Source organism: Podarcis pityusensis (genome assembly GCF_964106645.2).
Source record: "Podarcis pityusensis genome assembly, chromosome: 7".
In the NCBI taxonomy this organism is placed as follows: domain Eukaryota; kingdom Metazoa; phylum Chordata; class Lepidosauria; order Squamata; family Lacertidae; genus Podarcis; species Podarcis pityusensis.
The window spans coordinates 84,221,616-84,245,939 of record NC_138031.1 but is presented as its reverse complement, the minus strand read 5'-3'; the positions used below and the strand labels follow the sequence as shown (position 1 = coordinate 84,245,939).

Here is a 24,324-nt window from a genome sequence, read left to right as displayed (position 1 = left end):
AACCACTGAGCCTAGGACTTGTCAATCAGAAGGTCGGCGGTTCGAATCCCCGCGATGGGGTGAGCTCCCGTTGCTCGGTCCCTGCTCCTGCCAACAATGCAGTTCGAAAGCACGTCAAAGTGCAAGTAGATAAATAGGTACCGCTCCGGCGGGAAGGTAAACGGCGTTTCCGTGCGCTGCTCTGGTTCGCCAGAAGCGGCTTAGTCATGCTGGCCACATGACCTGGAAGCTGTACACCGGCTTCCTCGGCCAATAAAGCGAGATGAGCGCCGCAACCCCAGAGTCGGCCATGACTGGACCTAATGGTCAGGGGTCCCTTTACCTTTTTATCCAACCACATGCTCATTAGATTTTTATCCTTCCTGGCTTATTAAAGCTGGCCTAGATGGTGTGAATGGGTCAGAAGAATGGTAAATGGATACTTGCAATGATGGAGTGATACCCACTGTTATTAAAGAGGGTGGTAAAAGCCTACTCTAGACACCCAGTGAAGTGTAAGAACAACAGACCAGTCACCAACACTCCTTTTTTGGCAAAGGTGGTAGAGAGGGTAGTCATAGGGTGAGCAGCCTCTGGGACCTCATGACCAGGACATGTCAACAGGGCTGTTTTCAAGGGTTTGGTGGAGGAGACTGTGTCTTTTGGATCAAGGCTGGTTGCTTATCTTTTTTTTATTTATTTTTTATTCAAAATTATAACAAGACATATTATCCAAAAACATATCATCCTTGTTTCCCACCCCCATTTTTCCTCCCTCCCACACAAAACCCACCCACCCCCACCCCACCCCCCGACTTCCCTCAGTTCCAGTCTTTGGTTTCTCTAAGAATGCTGTTTTCTGCATGTTACAAAGTTGTATAGATCCTCAAACTATTTAGCTGATTATTATCAATAAAAAGTTTGTGAATGTTTATTCAAAACCTGCCAAGGAGTCCAGTTCGCTTTGTTGCGTCTTCAGATACTTTGTAAAGGGTTCCCATTCCTCCTTAAAGTCACAGTTATCCTTGTCCTGTAGCTTATATGTCAGTTTTGCCAGTTCTGCATAGTCCATCAATTTTTCTTGCCATGATTCTTTAGTTGGGGTTTCTTCAGTCTTCCATCCTTGTGCTACCAGAACTCTCGCAGCCGTTGTCGCATGCATGAAGATGTTTTTCAACTTTTTGGGCAGGTCTTTCCCTGCAATCCTTAATAAAAATGCAAGGCTGGTTGCTTATCTGAGCTGTTTGCGTGGGGTGGGAAAACATATAGATCACCTGCTTGCTTTTGTGACTTTTAAACTCTTGCTAGGGAGTTAGCACCATGCAGCTGCAGACCTCAGAACACTCTGAGGTGGGTTTAGAAGGTACAGTGTACAGAACGATTCCTGCCATTCCCCAGAGGGGCAGAGACGAGTGGCGGTGGTAGTTGACTCCCTTCTGATCGAGATAGAGGCACCAGTGTGCGGAGGAAACAAGATGTCCCGGGAGGTGTGCCATCTTCCAGGTGCAAAGATTCATGATGTGACAGAGAAGTTGCCAAGTCTTATACACAACCCCTTCCTTCTGATTCATGTGGGTACAAGCGATACTGACAGAGATTATCCATCTAAACCTTTAATTAAAGCAGCCTTACATGATATACAGGTGGTACATAACCCCAGTCAAGCTTGCAAAAACCTACCATTTGCCCGAAAATAAATGTTGGAAATGTAAAGAAACTGAAGGTACATTCTTTCACCTTTGGTGGACGTGCCCAAGGATTAAGGTTTTCTGGGAGATGATTTATAATGAATTAAAAAAGGTATTTAAATATACCTTCTTGAAGAAACCAGAGGCCTTCCTCCTGGGCATAGTCGGCCAATCGGTGTTAAAGAAGGACAGAACTTTCTTTATGTATGCCACAACAGCAGCAAGAATACTTATTGCAAAGCATTGGAAGACACAAGATCTACCCACACTGGAGGAATGGCAGATGAAAATGATGGACTACATGGAATTGGCGGAAATGACTGGTAGAATCCGAGACCAGGGAGAAGAGTTGGTGGAAGAAGATTGGAAGAAATTTAAAGACTACTTACAGAAATATTGTAAAATTAATGAATGTTAGAAGGATGTTGGATTGAAGTTAAGTGGTTTCTAGCCGTAATGGTATAAAAGAATATGGAAAAATTGGTTTTTAATACGTAAAAATTTAATGTTATAATATATCAAGATTAAAGATCAGGATTAAAAAGGAGGGAAAGGAATTGCTGGACTAACAAACTGAATTGGAATACAAAAGAGGGAGGTATGAGGAGGTCTGGGAAACAAGTAAATATAAGAGAAGTGATGAAAAGATGGAATTGTTTTTAACTGTTTTTTCTTTTTTGTACTTTGTATTTTTCCTCTTTTATTGTTATTTTTCTTATTAATGTAATCTTTTTCTTTTGAAATTTTAATAAATATCATTTAAAAAAAATAAAAATTAAAGCAGCCTTACAGCGCAGGATAAAGTTTAGCTGGACGTTTTCCCACATAGGCACCAGTGAAATGAATTGAGTCTGTACAAGAGTAGCGCCATTTTTTTACACAGCTGTCAAGAATTTCACAGAACCATGACCATTAATTGTACTATCCAGTACTATCCTAAATTTATATACACTTTCCTTCTTCCTGCATGTTTGGGTTTTCTCCCCCACCCCCCCAGCCTCTGCCTCAGTGCTTGGCTGAAACGCTGAGGGGAGTTAATGTGAGGTTTAGGTTTTAGGTGCTTGTGAGCAAACAATGATTTCTTAACAATAAAGCAAGATGATCTCCGCAAGAAGGCCAAAAGTCATTTCAAAGCTGCTAAAGCAAATATTTTATTTTCTACGTTTGCAGATTCAATTTGTGTACGAGGCTTTGATCCAAACATCAACATGGTCACCGGAATAACTCCAGTTAACCCTATGTTGTCAAGTATGGGATTAGTAGCCCAGCCGCCACCAGCGGAGGTGCCTGTCATCAAAGAAATAATTCACTGCAAAAGCTGTACGCTCTTCCCTCCAAATCCAAGTAAGTGTGCTTGGTTAATTTAATTATTGCTCCAAATCGCTAGTCCAGTTCAGGCTGTCCTAATCGGTTTTTACCCAGGGTAACAATGGCAATTTTGTTATCCCTTCACTTAGCGTTTCCACAGGGAAAAAGACTTCACAATTTGGATAACATGAGGCAAACTTCCTTCCTTCCTTCCTTCCTTCCTTCCTTCCTTCCTTCCTTCCTTCCCTTAGCACAGCTCTGATATATTAGCATCCCACAACATAGGGAGCTTTCACTTTATACAGTGGTACCTCGGGTTAAGTACTTAATTCGTTCCAGAGGTCCGTTCTTAACCTGAAACTGTTCTTAACCTGAAGCACCACTTTAGCCAATGGGGCCTCCCGCTGCTGCCACGCCACCAGAACACGATTTCTGTTCTCATCCTGAAGCAAAGTTCTTAACCCGAGGTATTATTTCTGGGTTAGCGGAGTCTGTAACCTGAAGTGTATGTAACCTGAAGTGTATGTAACTCGAGGTACCACTGTACCTTGGTCTATGTACCTCAGGGCTTCCAGCATCTCTCCAGGGCTTCACAAACAAGGGGACCTACCTGGAGGTAGGCCTACCTAGAGATTGAAGCTGGCTTCGTCTTCTGCACACCAAGCAGATGTTCTGCCACTGAGCTGAAACTTCTCTGCAGGTCCAATATTTGCCCCAGTCCCCGTCTAGGGGATCCTTCCTCGCTTGTTGCTGCAGCCACGGGTTCAGTCTTCACCCCCTTTTAGTAGACTCTCCCCCCCCCCCCCCGGTCAGGTTTTTTGTGATAGGACTTTCATGTGATAGGTTTTGTGTCATTTTGAATTTTTTTTAACTTTTTACTCATTGTGATGATCTTTACCTGAACAAAAAATGCTCTGATCAATTGGGAGCTGATAAAGCAAACAGCACTGAGCACATAGGTTCCCGTCTTAATGGCAGAAATTTGTGGTGTCAGCTGATTAATATTTTAATAACCAAATAAGTTCTGTGAGGACTTAATCTGATTAGATGCCTTTCTGATTATTCAATGTTAAACTTTTATTTAAGCAATTTATTTTATGTCTGAAATGACTTATGGGGCTGAATAGGAAAGCAAGTGAGAACTTTAATTTTTCTCTTAGATCTTCCGCCACCTTCCACAAGAGAGAGGCCACCTGGATGTAAAACCGTGTTTGTTGGAGGATTACCAGAAAACGCTACTGAGGAGATTATTCAGGAAGTCTTTGAGCAGTGCGGTGACATCACAGCAATTCGGAAAAGCAAGAAGAATTTTTGTCATATCCGTTTTGCTGAAGAGTTCATGGTCGATAAAGCCATTTACCTTTCTGGTATTTGTCACATTCTTTAATGGGTTTTCTTTGCGGCTTCTCATTTGCATTTTGCGATCTTGATTTGCTGTTATGTTCTTTAATCTTTATCGGAGCAAGTGTTTGCAAAGCTCAGGAGTTTGCGACAGAAACTGCAAGGGCACAGTCACAATTCCTCTATCCCTAATGTATGGTATTCCTCTTAATTCCAGGTGTGAAGGGGGCTGTTTCACAGGGTTCTGTGAGCACAGGATGCTCGACTTGAGGGGCCATTTGCCTGATCTGCTGGAGCCATTCCTATGGTCTTAGTTGTTCCTGTGTTCACCAGAACTTTCCCCTGTTTTCTGCTGCTCTGTGATAATTCAGTAGAGAAGAGAGGCTCCCCAAATGGTGCCAAAAACCATTGTTACAAATAGGGCTTTTATATATGGTACTGACCCTATTCACTCAGGACAGCTGGTTTTGATATCAGTAGCCTGTACTGCGTTCTCTATAAACAGCCGAGTCCCAATCAAAACTTACCTGACTTACTGAAAATGGCTAAGTCAAATATATCTCTCAGTCGGTCTTCTGTCTTCTTAGCCGATGGATTTCCTAATTCTAGGGCAGGATGCGGGCAATGCAAAGTATTTTTAAAATATGGGAATAGGCAGAATCTTTACAGCTGCATTTGCAAAGGGCATCTAAGGATATCGCCCAGTTGAGCAGGCATAAAAATCGCCGTGTAGACGATGGCTCAGAACTGGGTCATTGATGCAAGTGGATAAACCAGGCACGCTAATGAGCAAGATCAGAAGAGACGAGGCTGTAAACACGGGGTATAAATATATTACTTTGGGATATGTCCATCCGTACTTAATGTGCACATCTGTGGTTGTGTTATTGAACAAGTAATGACCCCACTGTAAGACCTGGTTTGCACGTACAGCAAAATGAATGGGAATGAGGTAAAAGTGAGTCAAATGGACTGTACCACTTAAGACACTATAATAATAATAATAATAATAATAATAATAATAATAATAATAATACCTTTATTGTCAATGTACCTGTGTACAATGAAATTAACCAAGCCTTCCTCCCCACCCCACACAAACACTCAATCTCATTGCACTCTGTGTGCTTGTCACACAACACACCAACCCCGAAAGTCAGTTGCACTATATTATTTTCCATTCAGCACCCTAACAGCCCACGGATAGAAACTGTTTTTTAGCCTGTTGGTACGACTGGCTTTACTTCTGTATCTCCTGCCCTGAGGGTAGAAGATTAAAGAGCTGCTGGCAATTCTCATCCCTGAGAATTGTTCTCACTCTCCTAAGGCATCGATCCCTTGCGGTGTCATCTAGCGGGCTTAGGGGACAGCCCATGATATCATGCGCTGTGTTCACCACCCTCTGTAAAGACTTTCTGTCCGTGGATGCCAAGCCAATGTACCACACTGTGATACAATATGAGAAGACACCTCCTATTGTGGACCGGTCGAAGGAGGTCATCAATTGTTGTTTAACATTGTTCTTTCGCAAGACCCTGAGGAAATGGAGTCTCTGTTGGACCTTCCTAACCACCTAAGTTATTGTTTTTCCAAGTGAGGTCTTCACTAAGGTAAACTCCCAGGAATTTAATTTTTTTTTTTTTTAAAGCAATTTATTGGGTTTTACAATAAAAATAAACATAATAAACAATATAACATTTATCTTAACATATTTTCACATTTTCTTTGGACTTCCTCACATCTCCCGCTCCCACTTTCATCATTGTAACATTTTGTCAGCAATTTATCATCTTATTTAAATTCTTATATCCCTTCTATATTTCATAATCTTATAATTCTCGGAAGGAGCTAAATTTTCACAGTCTTACTTATTTTCTTAAAAACTTCTAAATTTAGTGGTGCTCAGTTATTTTAATCTAGCATCTTATTTAGCATTCACTCAAATTACAATACTTTTGTAAATAGTTCTTAAATTTCTTCCAGTCCTCCTCAATCCTCTCTTCTCCCAGGTCACGGATTCTGCCGGTCATTTCAGCCAGTTCCATGTATTCTATCAGTTGTATCTGCCATTCTTCCAGTGTGGGTAAATCTTGAGTTTTCCAATGTTTGGCGAGAAGTATCCTTGCTGCTGTTGTTGCATACATAAAAAATGTCTGGTCCTTCTTTGCCACCCCTTGGCCGACAATACCCAAAAGGAAAGCCTCTGGTTTCTTAGTGAAGGTATATTTAAATACCTTTTTCAATTCATTATAAATCATTTCCCAGAACGCCTTCACTTTAGGGCAAGTCCACCAGAGGTGGAAGAACGTTCCCTCACACTCTCTACATTTCCAACACTTATTATCAGACAGGTGGTAAATTTTGGCAAGTTTGGCTGGGGTCATATACCATCTATAAATCATTTTCATTACATTTTCTTTCAGAGCGTTACATGCAGTAAATTTCAATCCATTACTCCACAACCTCTCCCAGTCCTCAAACATGATATTATGCCCAATGTCCTGTGCCCACCTTATCATAGCCGATTTAACCATTTCATCTTGTGTATTCCATTTCAACAGCAAGTTATACATCCTTGAGAGTACCTTAATCTTTGGTTCTAGCAATTCTGTTTCCAATTTCGACTTCTCCACCTGGAACCCTAGTTTCTTATCATTTTTAAAAACTTCTTTAATCTGAGCGTAATGTAACCAATCTCGCACTTTGTCTTTCATTTTCTCCAAACTCTGCAATTTCCAATTGTCTCCATCCTTTTCTAGTATTTCCCAATATTTTGGCCATTTAGCCTCCATATTGGGTCTTTTTCGGGCCTTGGCTTCCAGAGGTGAAAGCCACCTTGGTGTTTTATTTTCCAGCAAGTCTTTATATTTTGTCCAGACATTAAACAATGATTTTCTGACAATATGGTTCTTAAAGGCCTTATTTGCTTTAACCTTGTCATACCATAAATATGCATGCCATCCAAAGGCATTGTTAAACCCTTCCAAATCTAACACATCAGTGTCTTCAAGAAGTAGCCAGTCTTTTAGCCAGCAAAACGCTGCGGCTTCATAATACAACTTTAAGTCTGGCAGGGCGAGGCCCCCTCTTTGTTTTGCATCGGTTAATATCTTAAACTTAATTCTGGGCTTTTTGCCCTGCCAGACAAACTTAGAAATGTCTCTCTGCCACTTCTGAAAGCACTCCGTTTTGTCCAAAACCTGAAGTGTTTGAAATAAAAACAACATCCTTGGCAATACATTCATCTTAATTGCAGCAATTCGGCCTAGCAAAGAAAGTTTCAATTTTGACCAACTATCTAAGTCTCTCTTGATTTCTGTCCAGCATTTTTCATAATTGTCCTTAAATAGACTTAGATTTTTTACTGTTATGTTTACCCCTAGGTATTTTACTTTTTTAACCACATTAAGTTCCATCTCATTCTGAAACCGTTCTGACTCTGTATCAGTCAAATTTTTCCCCAAAACCTTAGTTTTCTGTTTATTTAGTTTAAATCCAGCCACCCGACCAAAATCATTAATCAATTGTAATACTCTTTTCGTACTAGGCTCTGGCTAAACTCCCAGGAATTTAAAGGAAGAGACTCTCTCCACACAACCCGCTCCTGATATACAACGGGGCTAGTTCCCCTCTCTTCCTCTGAAAGTCCAACACCATCTCCTTTGGGATGCTCCTCACACTGCACATGCAAACCAGGTCCTACAATGGAATCATGAGGAGAACCCCTCATAACCTATGTGAGGATCCCAAACTGTTACTGCATCGTATTACGCTAGAATACTCATTCCACCGTATCTCAAACAATACCAGAAAGAGGAAAATAGCTTTGTATTTACTGGGTCTCCTCCCAGGCTTAATTTTCGTAAAATAATGTAGCAAAGTTCTAGCTTCTAGTGTGACAGAGAAGCTGCCGTGGGTTCGGCAGATGCTTTGTTTTAATTGCACTGAATTACTGTTTTTCCTAGATGATCTTTATTATGTTTTCAAACATAAAACATTCTGAAGAGTGTAATTTTTCAAGCCTGTAATAGACAAGAGACATAAAAATAGAATACATAAGTTCTTGCGACTACAGTCTTCATGTTACACGAGGATACAGCCCTGTTGCTGGCGTTTACAGTATAAAGGTGGATCACACATCACTCCCAGATAAGCTCTGCTCACAGAAATCCCACACACGCCATTGAGGTTTCTGATGTAAACAGGGCCACACGCAGTGGCGTAGCGTGGGTTGTCAGCACCCGGGGCAAGGCAAGTAATTTGCGCCCCCAACCCGTGGATTTTAGCTGCGAGTGCGAGCGCGCCCCCCCCCAGATGTTGCGCCCGGTGCAGCCGGCCCCCCCTGTACCCCCCACGCTACGCCACTGGCCACACTGATTGAGTTCTCACTACGTCTTTCATTTACTTGCCAATTTATGCCATCGTATGTGGGGGAAAATCATCAAAAAAAGGAAGTAGTAGGCTTGCTCCATCTTCCTTGTGACAACCCTTTCAATATTTGAAGATGGCTCTCATATCTCCTGTCAGTCTCCTGTTTTCCAAGCTAAACATACCCAGCTCCTTCAATCGTATTGGTTTCTAGACCCCTGATCATCTTGGTTGCCCTCCTTTGCACACCTTGCAGCTTGTCAACATCCTTCTTAAATTGTGGTGCCCAGAATTGGACACAATATTCCAGGTGTGGTCTGACCAAGGCAGAATAGTACTATTACTTCCCTTGATCTGGACATTAGACTTTGGTTGATGCAGCCTATAATATCCCTAGCTTTTTTGCTGCTGCATCAGAAGGTTGACTCATGTTAAGCCTGTGGTCCACCAAGACCCCTAGATCCTTTTCACATGTACTGCTAGTAAGCCAGGTGTTCCTCGTCTTATTTTTGTGTATCTGGTTCTTCCTTCCTAAGTGCAGAACCTTACATTAGTCCCTACTGAATTTCATTTTGTTAGCTTGCGCCCAGTTATCCAATCTGTTAAGGTTATTTTGAATTCTGATTCTGTCTTCTGTGGCATTAGCTACCCCTCTCAGTTTGGTGTCATCTGTAAATTGGATGAGCATCCTCTCAGTTCCTTCAACCAAATTGTTTATGAAGACGTTGAACAACAATGGGCCCAGGACAGAACTCTGCAGTACCCCACATGTCACTTTTTCCCAAGATAATGAGGAACCATTAATGAGTACTCTTTGGGTTTCGTCAGTCAACCAGCTACAAATCCACCCAACAGATCCAACAGATCCTACAAATCCACTCTTCTAGCCCACATTTTACCATCTTACTCACAAGAATATCATGGGGGACTTTGTTAAAAGCCTTACTGAGATCAAGATACACTATGTCCACAGCATTCCCCTGATCCACCAAGCTTGTAACTCCATCAAAAAAATAAATAAAATGAGATTCATCTGACATGAGGTATTTTTGAGAAACCCATGCAGTACATACATTGATGCAGAAGATTTTAAAGGTTAACATTTCATTGAAGACAGAACTTTTCCTGGTAGGAATAATGGAAATACAATTAGAAAAGGACCATGGAACATTATTTCAATATGTGATCACAGCAGCAAGAATTATATACACAAAAGTAGAAGGGTTCATCATTACCTACCATGGAGGAGTTGATATGTTTAATTACAGAAAAATCAATGTTGCTATTTACTAAAGATTGGAAACCTCTTGTGGACTTTTTGCATGAAAAAGAAAAAAGAACTTGTTATATCTGGGTTCTAGGAAGAAAATAGAAAGTGGAATCGTTGGTTGTTACATTGGAGTGGGTGATTACAGTATATATAACTGGCAAAGAATCAGAAGTTCTCTTTTTTTCTCTTTTCCAATTTTTACTTATTTCTCTTTTTTTCTTCTTTTCCACTTCTTGGTTTGCATTTCATGTAGATTAGGTTTTTTTATCTTTGATATATTAAAAAGATTCTAGGTATTTGATATTAACTTTTGTATATCTTTTTTCAAACTTTAATAAAATATATGGGGGGGGGGAATAAGCAAAGACTGATAAGTAAGCTATTAGGCAGCAATAAAAAGTTCATTTTAACCAGGGGTGTCGGTTTATTGTGGAGTTGTTGCTGCTCCTGAAGGCAAGTTTTATGCAGCATCCACATGTTTTCCTCATTAAAATGTTGTACCATACTGTTTCCCCATTAAAACCAGTACTGTTTCCACAAAGAACCCTACAAGTTTATATATATATATATATATATATATATATACCCAACAAGTGGTGAATCTGAATTAAAGATGTGGCATTTTGATGAGGACGTTGTGTGGATGGTGCAAAAACTTGCATGGGTGTGCAACACCAAGTCCGCAATAAACTGCTGTGTGGAAGCACAGGGATCACGTTCACAATATCAGTCTGTTTTCCTCTATTATTGACAACGCATTTGGCTCAACAGAAGTGTTATGTGCCTTCAAAATGCAGATGGGTGCATTTCTTTATTTAAGCCATTGTTAACCATTTTTTAGTCCAATGCAGGGTTTCCCAAACTTGGGTCTCCAGCTGTTTTTGGACTACAGTTTCCATCTTCCCTGACCACTGATCTTGCTAGCTAGGGATGATGGTGTTAGGATTTTCCATTCCACCTTAAGCTGCAGATGTGTGAGATTGTTATATGTCACATGTCTGTTTACATTCCAGCAGTTTGCTGGGAACTTCCGTTGTGTATAGCTTTTGCTTTTGACTCTCTCTCCGAGGAGACAGAAAGAGAGACGACATGTTTCTTTGTCCTGATTTATGCTTAATAAATCCGTAGCTTGTTAGTATGTTTCCACAAGCCTCATGCCTCTTCTGTTTGCTCAGTTTGCTCTGCTGATAAAGTTTGCTCAGGCTTTGAAGCCTGAGTCGCTGATTTACGTCACACCTGAGGTCGAGGGATTATCACGGCTGGAAGGGCTTGATCCAGCTGGGGGCTAGCTAGCTGGCTTCTCTACCCCCAAAGGATGCCGGCAGATGGGAGTTGTAGTCCAACAACAGCTGGAGACCCAAGTTTGGGAAATCCTGGTCTAATAGTTACAAATAGCAATAAGAGGGCAGGCCCCGCTCTCAAGTTAACAGTCTAAAATATGACATAAATGGTGAAATATACTCAGAGTCGAGAGTGGATTTTATGTTCTTTATTCAACTCATAGTGGTGAGAGGAATGAAAGTCCCCCCAAAGTATCTGCTTTATATACATTATTTACACAATGGGCTGCACATGATTGGCTAATTCCGGAATTCTTCTGTAGGCCAATCAGGTTGTGGATTCTTCCATCTGGAGCTGGATTGGGTGGCTCCTGCAGACCAATCATACTGCTGCATTGTTCTAGGACCAATCAAACTGTTGCATTCTGAATCCTATTGTTCTAGGACCAATCAGACTGCTACATTTTGCATCCTATTCAACTCAGTACATAACAAATGGGAAAAGGTGCTGAGAGAGAGGAGGAGGTGAGAGAGAGGAGGAGGAAGACATCAAACTCAGACAATGGGTTTCACATATGGAGTATTTGTAGCAGCCAGTTCAAGGAGTGAAGCAGCTAAGCTAGCTGAGAGGGCCTACAAGCCTCTCTTCCTCTTTTTATATCTGGATGGAGTGCTATTGGCTTCTTATTTTCCACATAATGAAACCACCGTTTTAATAGGCAGGCTTCAAGCAAACCAGCAAGAATAAATGCTAACTCATTGACACGATGTGACGCGTATGGACATAAGTAAAGGAAAGGAGACCTGATGTGGTTTTTGCTTGTTGTTTCCAGGTTATCGCATGAGATTAGGATCTAGTACGGACAAGAAAGATTCAGGCCGACTTCATGTTGATTTTGCACAGGCAAGAGATGACTTTTATGAATGGGAATGTAAGCAGCGGATGCTGGCCCGAGAGGAGCGTCACAGGCGCAAAATGGAAGAAGATCGGATGCGGCCCCCCTCTCCGCCTGCCATCATGCATTATTCGGAACACGAAGCAACTTTGCTGGCAGAAAAACTGAAAGGTAATAGGACATTTCCCAGCCATGTTGTCAATAAATCTACAACTCTGTCACAATAAGTTGTGTGCATATTAATGGGTAACAAAGCCGGTCTCGCTCTTAACTTCCCTATAGCTGTTCAGGTGTGATAGTGCAGGCTGTAAAGGGACCCCTGACCATTAGGTCCAGTCGTGGCCGACTCTGGGGTTTGCGGCGCTCATCTCGCTTTATTGGCTGAGGGAGCCGGCGTACAGCTTCTGGGTCATGTGGCCAGCATCACTAAGCCGCTTCTGGCGAACCAGAACAGTGCACGGAAACGCCGTTCATCTTCCCGCCAGAGTGGTACCTATTTATCTACTTACACTTTGACGTGCTTTCGAACTGCTAGGTTGGCAGGAGCAGGGACCATGCTACGGGAGCTCACCCCATCGCGGGGATTCAAACCGCCGACCTTCTGATCGGCAAGTCCTAGACTCTGTGGTCTAACCCACAGCGCCACCCACATCCCTAGTGGAGGCTGTAGCCTGTAGCAAAAGAGGCAGGCATACCAAACAAGACACTCTGCCTCCTCTCTCCCACCACTGCTGCCACATGGGTCTCTCTCAATTTGTGTGTGTGTGTGTGTGTGTGTGTGTGTGTGTGTGTGTTTTAAAAAATAAGTCTGGGAACAAACATTTAACCAAATGCAGGTACCATACTTTTCTGTGTATAGGACGATGTTGTTTTTTTATTTTGAAATTATGTAAAAAAATTTGGAGTTGTCTTATACATGGATAGTGCATAGTGGGGATGTGGGATTGGTTGCTGCTGCGAGCCGGAGATTGTCAGTGGCTAATGGGTGTGTTATTGGTGGGTGCGGCAAGGGCTGGTTTTGATTGGCTGCTGCAGTTGGGCGGGCGACTGGCGGTCAGTCGAGTGAGCGAATTTTGGCCAATCCCCCTAAAGAAAGCTCAACAACTCTGGGCAATCCTCCCCACAAAAAGCCCAGCAACCCCATTTTCTTAATTAGGACTTATACACACACGGTGTGTGTGTGTGTGTGTGTGTTAGTTATACATGGAGAAATACGGTACATGTGCTTAAAAATAATGGCAATGTGTTTTCCTTTCACACATGATATCCTGAATGCACTTAGGGGTGAATAATGCAAAGACAGTCAAGAAGTTTGTAACAGTTCTTGTTTATTATATGTTATCTATTGTAAAATTACATAGAATGAAATAAAAATATAAGAATAAGAAGAATAAGAATAACAACTAAAAATGCACACATGGTGGGTAGGTGTAAGATAATTAACTGCTCAGCTTCCAGATTCTTGTATCTGTCACTGTTGTTCACAACGTGGGAGGCAGTTGGGTTCATCCCACAAGGGATTCACTGCTGTCCTCCTCCTCCTCCTCCTCCTCCTCCTCCTTCTTCTTCTCCTCCTCCTCCTCCCAGGTTGCTGATTTCAAATACTGTTAAAAATCACACGGCACCTAGGCAGTATGGTACCATTTCTACAACAGACAGAAAAACGTTACATGGTCCGCCAAGTCCCTCAGCAATTTTCAAGTGGTCTCTGGTGGAAAAAGGTTTGGGAACTGATGCTAAGCTCATACAGAACAAGAGGCATTGTCCAGGGTCACGCAGCCAATGAGATGGCTGTAATAGGGGATACCCAGCTTGATAAATGTGCAGTGCCAACTTTGTAGGCAAAAAGGACCAATGGGTTGGTTCATATTTGTGTGCTCAGACTCAGAAAGCTCCCCCCTAAATAAATTCACACATGACTCATATTTTTGGTTTGGTTTTTGGCAGAATTTAGGCCACAACTTTATTGATTACAGAAAGTGTCTGGTTGCATAGGCACTGGTTCGACTAGCTCCTACACTGTTGCAGGTAGCTCTGACCCAGGGCACCAGCATAGGTCAGCCAAGGGTGAACACCTGGATAAGTGGAAAGCAGAGAACAGGCTATCTCCACCACCCAAGTGTCCCCCTGGACTCAGGCATGGGCACAACCCCCTCTCAGGGGTTGACCAAACCATCGAGTCCCTGGATTCCTTTAACGGAATACCCTTCACATAGGGATGGCGAGAGTGTTCTCCCATCCCTATCACCTGAACCAGGGCCTATCTGCAACCTTACAAGTTGTGACGATTTGCTACGCGGCAGGCAAAACCCAAATGGCAACAGCCAATGAGCCAAGTGGGGGAAATTCCTGCCGTGCCCCTGTCCCAACGACACACGATGGCATAGCAAGGTCAAGCGCAAAGCCCTAAAAGTAGGGAGAGGTGGGCAGGTGTTCCGAATGCACTTGCCGAAAGAGGAAGCTCTGGGTCACGTGCATGGGTATAAATGGGTCCTTTGAACCGTTTGGACTGTGTCCCATTGGCCAGATTGCACCCAGCTTCGAGGGACCTACCAATTGGGTGTTGTGGCTGACCAATCGTACCCACCCACAACACAGGGTGTTGGTTTCCATGTCTCACCGCAATATGTGCCCTCTTTAAGGGAGGACCCGATTTATGGTGGCGCCTCAGTAGCCCCAGCCCCAGAAGGGCTGCTGTCATTCTACTGATTTTTGTGGCTATGCAAAGATGTTGGATCTCACAAATACAGCTTCTCTGAGTGTCCCCCAGCAGTCGCCCCTCTCAAGAGGGTGGGGGGTTGCAACATGAGAGCTTTATCTGCAAATTTGAAGACCTGAGGTTCAAACATTTGAACAGATACTTTACATTGGACACCCAGATGGTTGACTTTCATCAGCTGATGGCATTCAAATATATAAATCATGACTTTCAAGACAAGTCTGTGTTGCAAGGTTTTAATGGCACTTCCCATAAATATGTGTATGCTTGAGTAATTGACATGCTGCCATCAGTGCAATAATTTCCTCTAAAATATTCTGTGCAGTTGGAGAATGACTTTTTTAATATAAGAAAGTGCTCCAGTATACTAAACAACAACAAAAAGATCAGTTATGCAAATCAATTATACCTAAGAGCAGTTATATAAGCAACAAAGCATTATATTTTTTTATTTTCATTCCTCTGAAGTAATATTTTTGAACGGTGTCAGCTTGACTCTGAAGGAAAGGCTGCAAAAGGCTGGATACAAAGTCCAGCTTTTAAATTGGATTCTATTATTTGCGTTCCATAAGATATCTCCAGCAGACAAAAAATAAATTTACTGTCAGGGATCCAGGTGAACTTACAGAAGCTGAGGAGGAGGTCTGCGTTCTATTTTCAACGAAGATAATTATTTCAGCATGTAAGCCACTGGGCAGTCGGCTCATCAATTTAGAAAGCAAGGAGTGAAGATGAAATTAGGATTTTAAAAATAACCCGTAGAGAGGGCATTATGTTAGGTAATGTAGTTGAGCTGTGAATAATTTCCCTCTAGCACTTGTTAAATTGTTAGCAACTTGTATCTCCTAATTACAGAACCAATGAAGATTTTTCTCCTTGTACAGAACCGTCAATTAACTGTTAATAGGCTTGCAGGCCCATGCAGCTTGCCTGTGATGTGGGCCTAGATTTTCCTGTGAGCCCTCAGAGAATTTCCCCAACCTTGCAATGTTGCACACACAATTGCAGCCGAGCTCAGCAACAACCAGTGCTGTTTCCATCCAATTAAATGGTTTTGCAACTGTGGAAATTTTGCTACCTGTTTAGTGATGATTATGTTTTTTAAAAAATATCTCATTTTTTAATAAACAGTTGTCTCTTGAATGTTACTATTGAGTGTCCCATAGTGGAATAAGAAATGTGTGGAATTTTTAATATGTTGACTTTTGAAACGTCAGTGGCGTGACAATTCTTATTTAAAAGTCTACTGCAGAATTAGAGTTCTCTTATTAAATTACAGGGATGGATCTGGACAGAAACACGCAAAAGATGTGCTCTTTTGTTCAGACCCATTTCTACCATTCTCTGCCTTTTAGTCTGCAGCCTTCAGGTTGTTCCTGCAAAGACCAACTTGATTGGAAAGCGTTGTATAATAAAGATACCTATTATAATAATAAACATCACATTTTCTGTTCGCTTTAACTCCATTTCCAGCTTAATTTCCTCAGTTTACGTGTTACTCTGTGCAGCAAATGTCACATGAGAATAACACTTGCTGAGTTTTTGAGAAAGAAAAAGCAGCTTTAGAAGGCTGTAATTTCAAGTGATGTAGTGGTTCAACTCATTCCATATTGGCTATGTTTCCCTTTAAAATGGCTTCCCTGTTTTCTTTCCTTGGGCTCCAGATGAGGAGGGGCAAATGGTGAGGTAGAACGAGTCATTTATAAGGAATACAAAGCTGCCGTCACTCTGTGTCGCTTTGCTCCATTTTTCTTTGAAAATCGAATGGAATGTTTGAGGTATTGCTACCATGTGGGAGCTCTTCCCTCCAGATGGGCGCATGAGGCAGTGGTGCAAGGAATATAGGAAGTTGCCTTGCGCCAAGTCAGACTCTTGGTCTGTATTGTCAGAGGCCCTCCAGTGTGGTGTAGTGGTTAAGAGCAGTAGACTCGTAATCTGGGGAACCGGGTTCGCATCTCTGCTCCTCCACATGCAACTGCTGGGTGACCTTGGGCTAGTCATACTTCTCTGAAGTCTCTCAGCCCCAGGGAGGAAGGGATAGGAGATTGTTAGCCGCTTTGAGACTCCTTAGGGTAGTGATAAAGTGGGATATCAAATCCAAACTCTTCTTCTTCTCCAGGATAGGGTTGCCACCCATCCCTTAAAAACAGGATTGTCTCATTTTTGAACATCAGCGTCCCCTGTCCTATTTGGGATGCCTTTGGTCCCATTTTCAAAGTCATGAAAAAAAGTCACCTCCACCAGTGGCCTGGTCCACCTTTATCTATCTCATCCTGGCAGGGTTGAAATCATGGGACAGGGAGTTACAGCTAGTCCTAGTTTTCCATTGAATGTCCAAATTACCTTTCCTGTTGGTACCAGTGTGCTCAGTTGGTCCAAACTTAAAAATGGAAAGTGTAATGATGGTGGTCAACAAAAGAGGTTTAAAGATTGTCTCAAGGCAAATCTAAAAAAATGTAGTATAAACACTGACAACTGGGAAACACTGGCCTACGAGCGCTCCAGTTGGAGAACAGCCTTTACCAAAGGGCTTTGAAGACACTCGAACTCAGGACACAAGGGAGAAACGTGCTAAGAGGAAGGAAGGTAAAGGTAAAGGGACCCCTGACCGTTAGGTCCAGTCGCAGATGACTCTGGGTTTGTGGCGCTCATCTTGCTTTACTGGCCAAGGGAGCTGGTGTACAGTTTCCAGGTCATGTGGCCAGCATGACTAAGCCGCTTCTGGCGAACCAGAGCAGCGCACGGAAACGCCGTTTACCTTCCCGCCGGAGCGGGATTTATCTACTTGCACTTTGACGTGCTTTCGAACTGGTAGGTTGGCAGGAGCTGGGACTGAACAACGGGAGCTCACCCCATCATGGGGATTCAAACTGCCGACCTTCTGATCAGCAAGCCCTAGGCTCTGTGGTTTATACCACAGCACCACCCGGTATGCAAATCCACACCGTGATCAACTCCCGCCCGGAAACCAATGTCCCCACTGTGGAAGGACGTGTGGATCCAGAATTGGCCTCCACAGTCACTTATGGGCTCATTGTTAAAACCATGTTTATGGAAGACAATCTTACTCAGCTACAAGCAATCGCCAAAGAAGAAGAAGAAGCTCAGTTTGTAAAACCAGGCTTTCAATTTGTGCTAAAATGTTCTCCCTGTTATTTTAAAAAATGAAAAATTTGTGGAATTAAATATTTAAATGAAAAAATGATTTAGTCAAGTTAAAAATGTGTTAAAATAGCCCCACTTCCCTTTTGATCAACACCAATTTAGTACCATGTTAATTTCCCCCACCCCCTGCAAATATTTTAATTAGCACTGGAAGACTTTTTTTGCCCACCTTTTAAAATAAGCTATTAAAGCCAAGTGATTATTCAGTGGTACCTAAATAAGATGTCCTTAGCACAAATTAAAGAACCAAATTATTAAAGGCAATTGAAAACATTGATTAAAAAGCTCAGAATTGTCCCTTCCCAGTGCACGTGCCAATGTCATGCTCATTAGTGAAGATAGCAGCATACGCGTGCGCACACACACACATAAAATTATCCCCCCAGGAAAATCAATTATGATTTGGCAGCCCAAGACATTTGGGCACCTGAGGTGAACTACAAATTGCTGCCCGCTCCCCACCAGGGAAGAAGGGGTGAGTGAACAAGGGAAAAATAAATATCTTTATTAAGATCTGCTGCCCCTGTGGATCCTGCTGCCTGAGTCGGTTGCCTCACCTTGTCGCATGGGTGGGCAGACCCTGGCTCAAAGCTACAAGGCTGGAAGGCTTCAGGGTCAGAGCATTTGGTCACTGAAAGCGCTATAGACAAGATAAATTAATAGTTTACATTTAAATGATTCTTCATCTTACTCTTGACTGTGAGCAGGGAGAGCCTTAAAAATCCTTATCATATAATTATTCCCAGAGTGAAGCTGTTTCATATTGCTTTATTGGATGAAAATTCAAGCCACAACATTTTACAAGACTCATAGTAATTAGGACTTTGGATGACAATTTATGAAGTTTTATGTTAGGGTGTTAAGTGAAGTCTAGTGTAAGAAACATCATAAATGTTATTTATGAGACGATTAATTCATAAGGGCAGAAGTGTATTCATAGCACAAAGCATGTAATCGTAATTTGAACTTCTTGAATTGATTGTAGATGACAGCAAATTTTCAGAAGCTATTACAGTGCTGCTTACCTGGATCGAAAGGGGAGAGGTGAACCGCCGGACGGCCAACCAGTTCTATTCCATGGTGCAGTCGGCAAATAGCCACATCCGCCGACTCATGAACGAAAAGGCAACTCACGAACAAGAAATGGAGCAAGCCAAGGAGAATTTCAAAAATGCCTTAACGGGGATCCTCACTCAATGTAAGTAACACCCGTTAGTCTTCTGGTGGTAGTGGTGGGGTGTTAGGTAATCGGTGGTGGTGTTGTTGTAACCCTGAGGGTAAGTAGTTTTGATATAGTCCCTTTCACTGTGGAAGATCAAGGACCATTCATAAGATTTTACTTCTCAAGGTGAGCAACGTTATCTCAGTGGTGCTGTTGTCGTTTGTCAGTAAACTTGAAGCAATGGGAAATGTAAGGAGACTGACCGGGCGATTCCTCTGTCATCTGCTGTGAGCAAGCCCAATTATTTTTGCATTGAGATTCATCTGATAGCATCTTGGAGTCTTGTAGGAAGTGGCACTTGTTTTCACTCTTTTGGGAGGGGATTGTAACTAGACAAACAATAAAAAGATGTCTAGCTCTAGGAAACAAGGGTATATCCAGGCCACAGAAAACCCAGCCGCCTTTACTGAGCATCTCAACTGAGGCCCAGCTGCTCTCTTTGCCCTCAGACAGTAGAAGGACCTGACGTTCTGAGCAGAAGGTGCCGATGCTACAACAAAATGGTACCATTCTCAACAAATGGAACGGATTTGTAAAAATGTTACATGGAAAAAATACGAGGCATTACACTTACTTCTGTAAAAAAAGAAAATCCTTAATTAAAAACAAACAAACAAAAAACCCCCCCAAAAAACGGTACCATATTCCAGAGGAGGTGGAAGCTGTCCCAGTTTACCTGTCAAAGCAGGTCTCACCTGATTCCTGTGGATGTGATTTGTTTTAACTGTTTTTAGTTTTGTACTATAAATTGTTGTAACCTGCTTAGGGATTTGCTGGTGAAGAGCAGGTGGTATTATTATTATTATTATTATTATTATTATTATTATTATCAGCAGCAACAACAACATGATATTTTATATAAGCTGCCTTAGGGATCCTTATAGATTGCCAGGTGGCAGAAAAATCTGATAAATGAATTGGCAAGTGTGAGTACGAATTCTGCCTCGTGTGCAACAATTAATTATCCAAGGGGTTTGTGTGTGTAAAATATAATCAGTTCCATAACTTTAATGGGCCTTCCTCATAAAAAATAATCAGAATAATTTCTTGGCAGATTCTTTTCTCTTTTTTTGTAATAAAAAGTACTTCCTGCCCCTTTAGTTATGAACATTAAAGCCAACTTTTATTTCACTTAGACCATGTGGAAAATAGCTTGGATCCAGTAAACTGGTAGACAAATCACCTCAGTCAAAGCTACTCAGTTATCCCAGCATGGAGTCACCTTTTCAGAATAGCAGAGGTTAATCCCCTGTTTCCACTGTTCCCCCCACAGAGAAAATGTGATAACCAAGATTCACCGTATTTACTAGAGTCTAATGCACCATCAAATCTAATGCGCACCTCAATTTTCAGAAACTTGAAACCAAAAAGAGAGAGTATTTGCTGGCGAATGTAAATGTGCCATCAAATCGAATGTGCACTTTAATTTTCGCAACATAATTTGGCCACAAAAGGTGAGCATTAGATTCGAGTAAATACAGTATAACTTAGCTATCATTAGTCACCACATAATTATCTTTGTCGGCAGAGTGTCAACAAGAGATGTCTAGTGTGCCACCTTCCCTCCCTGAAAGTCCCCCCAAGCCTATTAAGTGTGCCATATCACCAGTGTAAGGCATCTTCCAGAGTTTTACTAAAAGGTTGCCTGTCTTCAAGAAGCTCATAGTCAGAAGGACATAGCCAGACAAAGGGACATTATCTCTTTCAAGACATTATTTCTTTCAAAAGAATGATGAATATGTGTTAATGTATTTACTAATCAGTATTTAATTAATTTAGCAATCAGTAATTAATCCTTCTTAGGTTAATTATCTGTAACTTCAACCTTGGTATGGTTTAGAACAGTGTAGAATTTGTTTTTCTCTACCAGACCCCTTTTCTTGAAGCTTTGCCTTTGTTAGCTAGGCTGAATGGGTACAATAAAGTACAATAAAAACAAAATAATAAAGATTGAAAACGTTTTATATCTAGACTCTACCTGCTTTCTTTAGTGTGTAGGTTAGGTATTAGATTCTTGTTCCCTTTTTTAAATGTAACATGGGAGTTTAATGGTCTTGCTGTGTTTGAGATTTATCTTATGGGAAGGGTGTCTTCAAAGCCTTGTGTGACACCCGCCCGCCCACTGCTTTTGTTGTAAAATGGAGCACATTTTGTGTTGAAAGCATTCCCCAAAGATTTTGCTGGGGACATCCGATACTCCTCTCTCTTTCCTCGTTATCCTGTTCTTCCAAAGTGTAACAAGAACCGCCACTTCATTTCTGGTCGGAGATGCTTCTGAATTATTGATCTCAATCCTCAGAACATGGGACGGTACATGTTTTGTTATGGAGTCTGAGGCAGATGGAAGGGAAAGTATTCCCCGGATATCACAGAGCTATCTTTGCCATTGTGCTTTCTCATTCCATGAAAAGCCAATGCAGAGAACAAGCTGTATCAACGGATCAGAACCGTTCATGCAAATACCTTGGAGTGGTGGGTTAGTCTGTGAGCCAGAACTCTGATATTGGGCTGACTGGTGCCAAGCAGAGATGAAACAATGTTTTTTCTTCTAAAAGCTTATTGCCTTTATAAATATGCATGCTGGATTTCTATAACTTTCAACTTTATGAGGTGCTCATTTGTATTCGAGCCAAATAGCTAACTATCCGTCAATTTCCCAGTTATTTCTTGGGTGCAGGGCACTGGCAATTTTAGGGCACAGTGAAATCTTGTTGAAATCTGGGTCCTGGTTTACAGATTAGGCTCTTGCAAGATCCGAGGAGTGTCAGTTTACTCACTTGAGTAATGATCCAATTGCTAGGTAGATGGAATTGCATGGATATTCCCAAGAAAAAATGGTGGTCATTGGTCTCTGCCCATTGAGCCCTCCTGCCAGCCTTTCCCTTGAAAAAGAGCATTGGGCAGGGGAGCGCCCCACATGAGTCCAACACTTCCTCTCTCCCATCCCCTGGCAAACCTGGTGTTTCCCAATGGTGTGCAACCTATTTGACTCTGCTGCTTAAATGCCAAAAGAAGGGCTGGGCAGTGCATCACATTGGGCACCCATTAGGCCTGGGCAATCTATTGATATATCGCTCAGAACTGGTATGAGGACTGCGATGTCAGCTTCACTCAGCGGTATATTGCTGGTGAAACCGCCACAGCTGCTGAGTCCCTCTGCTAGCAGCGTCCGCTGGAGGGACTCAAGAGTTCCTGGCTATTCCCCCCTCCCCACCTCCTTCTCTCTTTCTGTCAATCACACATCCTGGTCCAAACTGCTACAGGCTTAGTGAGTTTTGCAGGAGTTCCAAATGATAGCAATTATTATTATTATTATTATTATTATTATTATTATTATTTAAATTTGTATACCACCCTTCATCCACAGATCTCAGGGCAGTTCACAACATAAAAATACAATATGAAAGCACAAAATGCATGATAAAAGCAAGAACAAAAAAACGCAAACAAACCAAAACCCTTTCCCTCCCATTTCTTTCTCTGGCCTCCACTAATGCCAGCAGTTTCTCATAGCCATATGGTGTGTTCACATGAATCTCTGCACATTCACCTAGTTCCCAGAGAGTTGGGGAATTTAGAAGTTGGGCCAAGCAACAAATGATTGAGAAACTCTGACTGCACTGCAATATTGTGTCACTTCACCAGTGGATAATTGTAGACTTGGGACTTAAGATTTCCACACACTCTGTCACCAAATAATCTCTGTTGCAAAGCCGTGTTCTTTGGAAAACATCACCCTTTCTGCTCCAAAGCTGGCCTGCAGACACCAACTCATTAATTATCGTATCTCACCTTGACTGCTATAATTCTTTCTGCCAATTCGGTTGTCAGGCTTCAGCTTTTTCAGAACTCAGCCGCCAGCTTCTGACTAGGATCAGATTGGCGGTGTAAATCCCCACTTTCATGGGATCTGAACCTGGGCTGCCATGGAGAAATGAACCTGAGACTTCACAAGGCGAATGACGTCCTGACATTACCTCCACCCTCCACTCTCTGATCAGAGCCCCATTTCTGACCAGGGCTTGGTCAGAGCTCAAAGCAAAGTATAGTGGCTCTGGGTCTCCCTCCTTCAACTGTCAGTTAGAAAGACAAAAGGCCAGAATGGAGAACTGAGTTATGTGAGCTGGATGCAAAAGCTACAGGCTGGGAAGACAGAGAGAGAGAGTTGGAGAGAGGCCTAATTTCTGCTAGAACCCAAGCCTGTGAGCTTGGGAGAAGCAAGACCCTCTGGCTCAGGTTGTATATATGTCTAAATAAAGATCCTAAAGACGCCACCGTCCCTGCTGTACCTTATCGCAAAGGAAACACAGACCCTGAATAAGCACCTGGAACCACTGGAATCTGGCACTGCTCAGAGATTGGGGTGGCATGCAATGGTATCTTGAAAAGGGCTTGTTTTAGGTTTAAACCAGAGTTGACAGTGGCACCTGTCTTTTGTTCACTCATTTCCCCACCCACATATAAAGAAATTAGAGGAGACATACGTCTTCTTCCTTTTTATAAGGAGATGCAGGCCCTATGCTCTGTCACGGAAGGTTCCTTTTCCTCAGCCCAACTCGCTTCTGGTAAATTTCCTGAGGTGTTCCTCTCGTCAGCTTGGAGGAAGAATTGAAGTGCGAATGGACAAGGCTCCTTTTAACCAGAAAAGGCAGGAGTAGAGTTAACCACCCAGACATAGCTGCAGCTTCCATCAATCTGGGGTTATCTGTTTCTGAAGGAATGCAAGAGACCTGCCATAGCCTGGTCTATACATGGCGCTGGCTATTCCAAATGCCTCTTTGCTAGAGCTATCCATTGGCGCTGAATGATGGCAAACCATGGTGAGGTAATACAGGGGAGGATTTATTTACACATGCATCTAAGCCTGTGATGGAGGGGTTAAGATCATTAACACCCCCCAAGAGGGTATTGCTTCTTGCCACAGCCTTGGATTCAAACAGAAATCAATCACAGCTCTCTCTCTCTCTCTCTCTCTCTCTCTCTCTCCCTCTCTGGTTTCCCAGCCTGCATAATTCTTCCAGATTCTAGTTCACCCATCTCCCTTCTCAGCTGTGGCCTTTGTCTTTCTAACTACCATCCATTTGCATC

General features: G+C 42.3%; 1 protein-coding gene across 8 annotated transcripts in view; it reads left to right on the top strand.

Moving 5' to 3' along the window:
* The window catches only part of ENOX1 (ecto-NOX disulfide-thiol exchanger 1), a 276,495-nt gene that overhangs the window by 184,262 nt on the left and 67,909 nt on the right, over positions 1-24,324 (top strand). For all 8 annotated transcript variants that reach the window (XM_081014835.1, XM_081014832.1, XM_081014836.1 and 5 more), the window contains 4 exons: positions 2,838-3,011; positions 4,136-4,342; positions 12,068-12,301; positions 19,000-19,212. In XM_081014835.1, coding sequence (XP_080870961.1) covers positions 2,838-3,011; positions 4,136-4,342; positions 12,068-12,301; positions 19,000-19,212 — 828 coding nt within the window. The remainder of the gene's footprint in view (positions 1-2,837; positions 3,012-4,135; positions 4,343-12,067; positions 12,302-18,999; positions 19,213-24,324) is intronic.